Source organism: Lagopus leucura, unplaced genomic scaffold, assembly GCF_019238085.1.
Source record: "Lagopus leucura isolate 7727_CA_CO unplaced genomic scaffold, USGS_WTPT01 Super-Scaffold_100002, whole genome shotgun sequence".
NCBI lineage: Eukaryota > Metazoa > Chordata > Aves > Galliformes > Phasianidae > Lagopus > Lagopus leucura.
This window is the reverse complement of record NW_024962263.1, coordinates 49,135,278-49,145,964: the sequence shown is the minus strand read 5'-3', so window position 1 is coordinate 49,145,964 and position 10,687 is coordinate 49,135,278. Positions and strand designations below refer to the sequence as shown.

General features: G+C 43.1%; 1 protein-coding gene across 2 annotated transcripts in view; it reads left to right on the top strand.

Moving 5' to 3' along the window:
* The window catches only part of GAREM1 (GRB2 associated regulator of MAPK1 subtype 1), a 95,132-nt gene extending 84,682 nt beyond the window's left edge, over nt 1-10,450 (top strand). For both annotated transcript variants that reach the window (XM_042870084.1, XM_042870085.1), the window contains 2 exons: nt 4,773-4,939; nt 7,904-10,450. In XM_042870084.1, the coding sequence (XP_042726018.1) occupies nt 4,773-4,939; nt 7,904-8,813 (1,077 nt within the window). In that variant the 3' untranslated portion in view covers nt 8,814-10,450. The remainder of the gene's footprint in view (nt 1-4,772; nt 4,940-7,903) is intronic.
* The last annotated feature ends 237 nt before the right edge of the window (nt 10,451-10,687 follow it).

Here is a 10,687-nt window from a genome sequence, read left to right as displayed (position 1 = left end):
ATTCTATTCTATTCTATTCTATTCTATTCTATTCTATTCTATTCTATTCTATTCTATTCTATTCTAAGTCTGCGGGTTAAAAACTCTTGGGAGAAATCACTTTTCCAAACCTGAACTGTTTGAATTGACTTCAGCGACAAAATTACAAACATATTTTTTCTACAGGATCTTATGTGGGTTGGATGGAAAGTCCACCCATTGCATGGTCTCTTGAGGTAGTCCTACACCTTATTTTAAAAGCAGGAAAAAAGAAAACTTGCCCAAGGAAGAGTGGCTAGGGAACTTTAGCAAGATTAAGTGATACGTAGTTGATTATGTTATTATTTAACAAATCAGTTAATCATTTTTGCTGTTTTTTTTAAAATTAATTAAGGAAAACGTCCTTGCAAATTGAGCAATGTTTTCAAAACCATGGCTGCACAGCAAGCTGGGGCTCATCCGAGACCAAACAGCAGCACATGGTGGTGATCTCTCTGCCATTGCCATCTTCCTGTCTCAGCAGTGTTTCAGGAGCCTTTTCATCATGAGTCAGATCACAGCCTGGTTGACAACTATGTTTGATTTCTTTGAGCTGGGTCAGCTTTCAGTAGATTGATGTGCTGCTATGCAGCCACTAGGGAGGTGCTGCGAGGAGAGAGAGAAGGCATAAGCCGGCACAGGTGTGAGAAGCACAACTGCAGCCCTTCAAAACTTTCCCAAAAAGCAGCCACAGCAGCTTCAGCAAAGACAGGAAAGTCAAGACATTACGTCGTCTTAGCAAAAGGAGTGTTTACGTGTTATGTCTGAGTGCTGGAACCCATGAGCACTTCCTTGCTGTCAGGGTCAGGTTTGCACCGACGCTTTGTCCAAAGTGTGTTGGAGAAGTGCCCACTGCACTGTATCGGGATGAGCTGCACAAATGTAAACCGGCATCGGGCTGCTCCCACCCTTCTCCTCTCCCAGCCACGTGGGCTTGGCTTTCCTTTTGTGCTGGCTCTGGCACTCCTGTGCCTGGGCAGGGAGCCAGGTCTGGATGTGGAAAACGATTAGTTTCCTGCTGATTTCTGTGAGCCAGACCGCTTCAGCACAGAGCTGGAGCCGAGGCAGGGGGAGGGCGAGGAGGAAGACTGCTGTCACAGTGGGCCAAAGGGGGAAGGGAATGCCATGTCCTTGAGGCCCACTCGGCCTGGGTGCTGAGAGGAACGGGCACACCTGCCCACTGTGTCATGCCTCGAGGACCTTCGTGGAGTAGAGTCCCTTCTGGGGACAGCAGCATTGCCTCTGGGGGACCTGTGTGTGTTTTGCCTTTTATTATCAGCTTGAGAAGCGTGCATTTTTGTCATGTCCGTCATAGCAGGGCTGAGGTAATGCACCCATGTGCTGTCAGCATTTTCAGCGTGGCTTCCTAACCATGCAGGAGAACTAATTTCTGCTAAAGCTATTAGATTGCATTTCGAGCTGGGCAGGGTGTAACCTCGTGAAAAATAAAAATAAAAAATTGCCTCTCTGTAGATGGGATAATGATTTAGAATCAGTTTTGTGGCTTCCTGGAACAGCTTTGGAATGAGTCTCAGTGACCGGCCGAGCTCATCAGTGGGCTGGGGCTGGCCGAGATGCTTGCATGCTTTCCATGTAGGGTATTTATAGAATAAGTGGATCTCAGTAGCTGCTGGTGAACATAAGGTTTAGTCATCACATCCCCTGGAATGATATTCCATAGTGTTTCTGTATAAAGGTTGGCAGGCAATTGTGTTTTTGCATGCACTAAATTTAAAGTGTGTGTGTAGGAGCTGGTTGTAGGAGAAGAGGACATTCAGGTGTTTCAGAAGCTCTTCTGTCTTTCTTCTCACCCACTGGGCAAAATGTTCTGATGCAGTGTGTATTTTCTAAATACCTTTCAGAAAATCAAAGTAGCATGAAGGGAAAAGAGAAAGAAAATGACCTCTGAATTAAGCCCTGTAAAACAGAAATTGCTTTGGTCCCAGAACACTAATTTGCATAATATCAGGGGCTGTTTTCCTGATTGATTTACAGCATGCCCAGATGGAGCATGCCGGAGGCTGGTGCTCCTGCAGGCTGCATTACACTGGTGGCAGTGCTGGTAGCGGGGGGGGTTGGGTTGGCACCGGGGCCAGGGGCGCTTGCATGGGTGGTATCACCCCAGGAGAGATGAGTTGCAGCGCATCCTAAAATCCTTGCAGCGCCTCATGCAAGGAAGGGGTCACCGTTACCAGGCTTACCATGGGAAGGAGTGTTTGAGCGTGGGAGGAGATGTCCCGGGGCTCTCATTGCAAGTGCACTTTATCTCTCCCTGGCAGGCATGTGGCATCTAGCGCTGCTGGGTGAAAGAGTGTTTCTGTGTAACAGCAGCAAGTCACCAAGGCAGACGCTGTGTCACACCGCCACTCTTCCCCTCCTCTCCCGCACTGTTTCATTGCTGTTCTCCCCACGAGCACAGATCTCCTGTGAAGTTTCCCCATGCTGCTGTCGGTTTAATGTGCAAAATCTCCTTTTTGTTCCTCTGCTGTGTTTCCCGAGAGCTGTGCCTGGCAGCTGTAATCGCAGTCTTGTGACAGGGACCAACTGGGATTGCAAACTGGTATTGTTTACGGCCCACTTCTGATCTGCAATCTAGGTCAGCAGAGGAGCTGGGTGTAGTTAGCTCTACCAGTACCTTTGAATGCTGTTATTCTTCCCAGGAAAGAATTTCTTTAGCCCCATGACTGTCTGCTGTGGCCTAAGAGCTCCCCTGAATGGTCTCTGACCCCCATGGGTGTGTGTTCCATGGCATGCAGTATTAACTTTGCCTATTCTGACTTGGGGAAAAAACAAAATGAAGTCCTTATGCATCCTTGGGGCACAGCACTAAAATGGTTGAAGAGTTTTATGCCTGAATTCAATAACAAACATGAATAAAATTGATTCCTTTTTTTTTCTGAAAGAGCAAATAAGAACCCTTAGAGCAAGATTTATTTCAGTATTTTATGCTGTCAGGCATTTCCTGTAATTTTGTCTTGTTCTGAATTAGGGAAAAATGTACTACAATGTCCCAGTCCCCAGTTTTCCATTTTACTTTAGTACTAAATGGGTTGTTGCATTCTGAATGCACTGAAGTGGATTGCAAAAGGTTCCACATTTATTTTGTTTTTAAATAAATTAAATCACTTTAATTGCTAATTATGTGTTGCAAAATTGCTAAGATAACTTTTAGTTCTGCAGTGTTGGTAAATTTAAAAATAAACTAAGTTTCAAACACAAAGAGAATTTTCCTATTCTGGTGCATCTGAGATGATTTCAAATGAGGACAACATGGAGATCTGCTGCTGCCTTGGGGAAGTGGTGAGTCCTCAAAAGGCTTGCCTGGCAGCCTTGTTCTCAGCAGCCTCACACATCTCTAGTCCCACCAAGTTGCTCTCCCTTGTATGTCTTGATGAGATTAAGGTCTTAGTCCATCATTTTTCTCATGGAGCTTTATCTTGGTACATTGTTCCTCCCTAGGCAGGACCAAGCTAAATTAATGTAAACAGTGCTGCAGTCATGTGTTTTAAGCTGCAAAGTTAGCTGACTGCAGTGAGTAGACCTGTTGGCTTTGTTGTTAGTGTTTAATATCAAAGTCAGCTCTGAGGAAACGTAGGCTAAAGAAGACATGCTATATTTTTGTAACACAACTCATAAATGGTTTTTGCTTTATGCCCAGATCTATCCTTGTAGTCCCCCACCCATTTCATTTGCATTACCTTTCTGCTGCTACTCTGATCCTAGAAGCAAGATTTGTGTGGCTGGTAACAAGAGGTCTGCTTGGCATTCACATGGATGCATTATTTTAACAGCTTTTTCTGCTCTGCACTTTCTACCTTATACATTTTGTAGTTAACCATAGCCTGGACTACTTTGACATAAGGACTGAAGCTCCATATTTTAATTCCAGCATTCAGATAGCTAGAGCATTCCAGTCTCCCAGTCTTAACCCAGGTTGTGGTCCATTCATAGTTTGTACACACAGGATGGAGAGAAAAAAAGGAGGAAAGGGGATTTTTTGTTTATAATTTATCTATTGAAAAACACTCCGCATATCTGCCTTATCAAGTCTGGCATTAGAAGTATATACACCATGAAATATAGCGAGGAGAAGGAGCATGGCCAGTGGTGCTGTGGCCTCTGCTGGGTAGCCCACAGGAAAAGATGGAGTGGTGGCCACCAAGGTAATTTCTGTTTAGTGCTTTCCTGCAGATAGATGTGTCCTGGGTGCATCTGGTAAATCTACAATTTGTATACTGTTCCTTCAGGGAGAAAGCAGGGAATTATCCTGGAACTGGATGGTGAGTATCACTGGTGAAGTAAGTCAGGAAACATCGAGATCTGCTGAGATCTTTTCATTACATAAGCTTGGTTTATTACATCTAAATAAACAACACTAATGGAGTTTGATTCTAATGAATTGCTTCTTACAGAATATAAAATATCTGGAACAGTCTGTCCGGTTTTGTTTTCGTTAGGAAGGTTCTTTTATATGGTTTCATTGTTCCTTCTTATAAATGAGTGGATCTCAAACTACTGCAAAGCACCCCTAAAAGATTGGTAGTAGCTCTACTGGTAGTAAAGCATTCTTTTGTCTTTCTTATGACAGCCACATACTGTTACAAATGTATATACTTAGCATTATTTCTCTCTTCCCCTCCCTTTTTAATTATTTCCTTTCACAGAATAAGCCTGAACCAGATGTGTTTCATCTGTTGGAGAGCACTGTTGCCCGAGTTTTCTGGCTGCTTACTTATATGTCCTTTTTTTAACAGGTAAAAGAGGAATGCAGGCTCCTGAACGCTCCCCCTGTCCCACCACGGAGTTCAAAACCATCTTCCACTAGTCCTTCCATCCCTCCTCGCACAGTCAAACCTGCACGACAGCAGACGCGCTCTCCTAGCCCTACTTTGTCCTACTATTCTTCAGGACTGCACAACATGTATGTTATTATATAGGACGTAGCAATTTGTATTAAATACCTACTGCTATAGGTAATCTCACCGTAAGATGGCAGAGACTGTTTGACTGGAAAATCCTGTGCAGTTCTGTATAATTCTTAAATGGCTTGAATCTTCAAACCAGATAATCTCAAAGCTAGTTTTCAAGTGGAATTTCAGTCTCACATGCGTGTAGTGCTACCTGCTCTTGATAACTGGGGGCATAGAAGGGTGTGGTAATCCAGAAATGTTTTGTGCCAACCAAATGTGAACCTACAGGTGAGTATGATGGAAAGCAGTGAAGCTGGAAGACACCACTGAGCATGAAGTGAGGAAAAGGCAAAATGAATCCAGGCGGCTTGTGGATCAAACCCACTTCAGCACAAACTTAAACCACAGACTGGAAAATCTGTTTAGGCTAGTCAGAAGTTGACATTGGATTTTGAACTTCCTGGCTGCATACCTTTTCTTTGCAATGCAATGTTCTTCCTTTGGCTTTAGAAACTGTGTATGTCATTTGAAGTTTTACCTCCTTTTTTACTTGGATGTCATGATTCTTTTGTACCTCTTCAGCTTTGTTGCTAAGAAAGTTCCAAGGTACTGCCTGAGTATTATGGATTGATCAGAAATGCTGCTGAAATTGGTTCTGTCTAGGTGCAATGGTATAATAATTCCTGGAGTTGCCTTTCTAAGCCGTACTGCACACTCTCAGCTAAGTGTTGTGTACCTGGCAATGATCGCTCTAGATCAAGGCTTGTCATTTATTTTTCTGGAAGCCTATTGGATAGATCTGTAAAAGTCTACTCTGTAGGAAATTAAGCACAAGACCTCCCGGAATGTGGGGCCCATCAAATGCTGTTTTCTTTCTTGATAGCTAACAACGCATCTGTCTCCCAAGAAAGCAAGAAAACAATGAGTAGTTTCTCATGCAGGTGACTTTTTTGCCTGGAAATTCACATGAAATTAATGTACATCTTGGGTCCATACCGGGTATCTCCAATTTGATGTCACGGATCTGGAGCTGCTGAGGAAGCAGGTGGAGAGTAGACATCATGTGGAGTAACCAGATTTCTGGTGAAGTTACTTTTCAAGTTTTGACATTTTGATCTTATTTTCTGGATCATAAAGGGTTGCAACTAGTTTTTCAACAAAAAAGAACAATATGATTTCTCCTTTTTGGCCTATTAAACCCTGTAATTTGGTGGTTTTTCTTGCATCCTCTGGCTCTGAGCCTCGGCAAGTTAATTTTAGTGCAGTATGAGTAAGGAAATGGTTTGTGAATATTATATCAGTTTTTGTTAATTCTGTTAATCTTTTGAACTTCTAAAATGTTAATCTTTTAAATGTTCCTATTTCTAACATTGGATTAGAGAACAGAAGCGGGATCAGTCAGTGTAATTCCTCTGTATGGTCAGTTGTTCATAACAGCTTGTTGACTGTCTACTCTGAATTAGACAGCCCAGTGTCTTGATTTTTGGAAAAATGTTTTTGAGTAAAACGACCAATTGAAGGCATATCCTTGATGAGAGTGGTATTTTTTGTTTTTGTTGTTGTTTTGTTTTTTTTAAGTGTGGCATTGTTATAATCCAACTGTTTTTACTGGCAGCTTTGTGCAGGAAAAAAAAAAACAACAAATATTTGGAGATCACTGAGTGGGAGAGCAAGTTGTCAGAGAGGGAAACTGAGGGAACTGTGATTTTTCAGTGATGTAGATGAGAACTGCATTTATGCATCTACTTTTTGCCAAGCAAGTCTAGGTTGGCTTCCTTTTTAACTCGCTGTAAGTACATGGGAAGTAATTTTTTTGTGGCAATCTATTCAAAACTGTGGCCTATTCAGAAGCTGTCTCCCTCCTCAAACAGTTTTCATTGAGCTGCCACAGAATTACTGCCTATTTTCTTTCTTGAGTAATTAGTTTCTAAGAGAGAGGTGAGTAATTAAAACAATTATTTCAACTGTTGGTTTCCCTCTGCTGTATTAGGTAAGGATTTTATAAGTCTGCTAATTGTTTTTGCAGTGTTCTAGCTTAATTGGCCAGAATTCCGAACGTCAGCCAAATCCTTCAGACTCTCTTTTAGAAAGTGGCATAAAAGCAGAGAACATTCACTTCTGGTAACATGTTGTATGTATTTGTTAGCATCTCAGTCTTTTGGAAAGGCCTGGATATAAACAGTCAGTTTCCTTGGACAGGCTGAGTTTGATTTAGTGCCTGGAAGTAGGTCAGGATAACTTTTCTTTAGGTGCCTTTGAAAAGCAAGGGCTTTATGTCAGAACTTTTTAAAGATATGAATAAGCAGTTTACTGTGGCTTAAGTTTAAAATCTGGTATTTCAATGAATACAGCTCTCTCTACTTACCCTTCCAGGTAAAAATCTTCCTTTGGCAGTAAGCAATAATTTGTTCTGTGTTATTGTACTGTACGCTGGTGCAGTGCCATAGCAAATGAAAATACTGGCCCCAAAAGGGCTTTTGATCATCTCTTATGTCTACCAAGCTTGTAACTACTGCAATGGTGACCTGCCTCTGTTACGAGTTTTTGCATACTGTAACGCATCTGTGGTGTTTAAAAATAAAAGACAGGATTAGAAAATCCTCTAGTATGCATGAAGCTATTCGTTTACCATGATGATGTTCCTCAGGAATTTAACAGTGAAAATCTGAATATTTGGGAGATGACACAAAACAGAATTGAGACATCTGTTTGTTGTTGGTGGTTTTTTTTTCTGAGCTTAAAGAAGCAAAACATGAATCTATCTCATGAGGCTTTGGGGTATATCAGCATCTCATCTGGCTTGTAGAAAAGAACCGTCTACGTTTGTATAGTTAATTGAAATCTGAAACATTCTGACAGCAGAAAAAAAGATTGTTTCCTTACGACAACAACTTTCTGATTTTGTATGATGATTAATGTATTTATTCACGTTTTACTTTGGTGCTAACCAAATCCTTTCTGCTTTGTTCCTTAAGCAACGTCACAGAGAGTGACAGCACGAACCCAGCTGAGAGCAGCACACCTGTTTCATGCTACCCTTGCACCATGATGAAAACTGAATCCAAAGAGCCTGAGAACACAATGCCTTTTGGAAGCCCCTCAATTGAAGCTCTGCCTTCCAGATTATCTTGGCCGAACCATTTTTCAGGAGCTATGGAAGGCCAGAATAGGAGTGATTTCCTGCTCGATCCAAGCAGGAGCTACAGTTACCCCAGACAGAAGACTCCAGGCACACCAAAGAGGAACTGCCCAGCACCTTTGACTTTTGACTTCGATGGGTGCGAGCTCCCTGTGGGGTACTCCCAGCTGTCCCCAGCAGAGTTCAACATCTCCAGCTGCCCAAAGTCAGCAAGTTACTCTCTAGGCAGCACTGATGAGAAAACTCTGGGAGACAGCAATGCAAAGCAGAGTCATTCATGTCCTGCCTTACCTCCTCGGGCACCAAAGTCAAGCGAAGAGAAACAAGTTACAGACATGTGTACTTTGCCACTAAAAATAGATGGTGCCGAGGAAGAATCAAAAACGGATTCTCCAGACCTCCTGGAAGATCAATATCTGGTTAAAAAGGGCATGCAGGATACATTCTCTGTGTCTTATCCCTTCTCATCTCCCCTCCACCTCCAGTTAGCGCCAAGGTCTTGTGGGGATGGCTCTCCCTGGCAGCCACCCACAGACCTTTCTGGACTCTCGATAGAGGAAGTGTCTAAATCACTGAGGTTTATTGGTCTGTCTGAAGATGTCATCTCATTTTTTGTTACAGAGAAGATTGATGGCAATTTACTGGTTCAGCTAACAGAAGAAATCCTGTCAGAAGACTTTAAGCTAAGCAAATTGCAGGTTAAGAAAATACTACAGTTCATTAATGGCTGGCGGCCCAAGATGTGATGCTGACTGGTTTTCAGTGGAACTGTATGAGGTGTGCTAGAGGCACTTCAGCTAATACATCACTTCCTGTTTTTTGCACTAAGAGCCCTTCCTGTAAATAGTAATAGAAAAATTCTTAACTATGCAGATAGAAGTTTTCGAGTGGTGAACGGTGGGGGTTTTTTTTGTATGTCAATAATAATGGTAGAGAATCTGCAGAGGTGTGCCTTGTGCATCCCTGAATGTTCAACAGCTGCTAAAAACTGGACACTAAGGGAACTTTCACTCTGTACTCTATTAAGACTTAGTCATATTTATTACTGAACAATTTGATGCTGAAAGACACACACACACACCAATCCAGTTTACAGTTTTGAGTTAACTGCAAAAAAATGTATTTCTTATGGGAGTATTTCTTCAAATAATATTTGACAACATGCTGTGATTTTCTTTTTCCTTTTCTGCTAACAGTAAGCATGGTCAGAGATAGAAAAACGTGGTTTTGACACTACATCTGAAAATGTTAAGAATTGCTGTGAAGTGCCACTAATACACTGCTCTTGCAGCTTGTTTTTATTAACAGTGTCTTCATGACTACCTATAATTGTGGGTATGTTTTCCACCTCACTTTCAGAGAAAAGAGCTTGCTTAGCTTAGTGCCCAAAGGGAAGGGAGAAGGGGGATTTTCCTACTGAGCCGCTCTGACCTGGCCAACTAAAAGTTTATGACCTGTAGATTTCAGAAGTTGCTTTTGTAGTCAGATAGCTGCAGTCAGTGGCACGACTTCAGGTCATGCAGCTTTCCTATGTGGAATGCGGCTCCCTACACAAACCCTGTCCTCAGTGGCTCCAGCCCCTCACAGCCACAAGGACAGTCTGAGCAGCCTGGTAGCTCAGCCCTTCCATTTGCCTTGCCCATTACATTTCCTCTGTTGTTGTTACCATCATCTGAAAATGTGCTGTGCTATTCTTGGAGTCAGATCTGTGTGGGAAGGTGATAGTACTGCAGGATGCCTTTGAAATAAAACATTGGTGAGGTGCAAAGAACCAGGAGCAGTGCCTGCCACGCAGATAAGAAGGGGCCCAGTGAGAGTTTGGGCCATGCCTCAGGAAATGCTTGTAATGCTTAAGTTCACCTGTTTCATTTGCAGTGGGCTAGGAAAATGTGAATGTCGAAGTGGAAGGGACAGTAGCTTCATTGAGATGTGCAAACTCAACTGCCTGGTTACAAAAACTTGCGGCAATAGATGCCAGGCAAAAGTAGCAGCCAAAAGTGAGCTCAGAGATAGGAAGGAGGCATAAGACTGCCCCCGGACACCTTTTGAATTGAAGTGTGGGAAGTCAGAAGTAGGATTCATTATTGGTAGTCCACTGCTGAGTTCTTGTCATTGGCAGAGCTCTAAAAAATGTCTAAATAACTCCAAGGTCCCGAGGTCCCCTGCCTTCATAGTCATGAAGGAAGGATTTGTCCTCAGGAAAGCCTGTAGAGCCCATCCTCAATGCTGCGTGTCCAGTACCTTCTGGCAGTCAGAACCAGAGATGCTGGAGCAGCTTCACCAGCCACAGAGCAGAGCGCTGCCTGGAGTGACCATCACAGAATCACACAATGGCCAGGGTTGGAAGGGACCTCAAGGATCATGAATCTCCAACCCCCAGCCACAGGCAGGGCCACCAACCTCCCCATGTAATACCAGACCAGGCTGCCCAGGGCCCCATCCAATCTGGCCTTGAACACCTCCAGGGACGGAGCATCCACAACCTCTCTGGTCAGCTGTTCCACCACCTCACCACTCTCTCTGTAAAGAATTTCCCCCTGACATCCAACCTAAATCTCCCCTCTTAAAACCCTAAAGTTTCCCCTTGTCCTGCAGTTGAAAGGGTTGACAACTGCCTCTC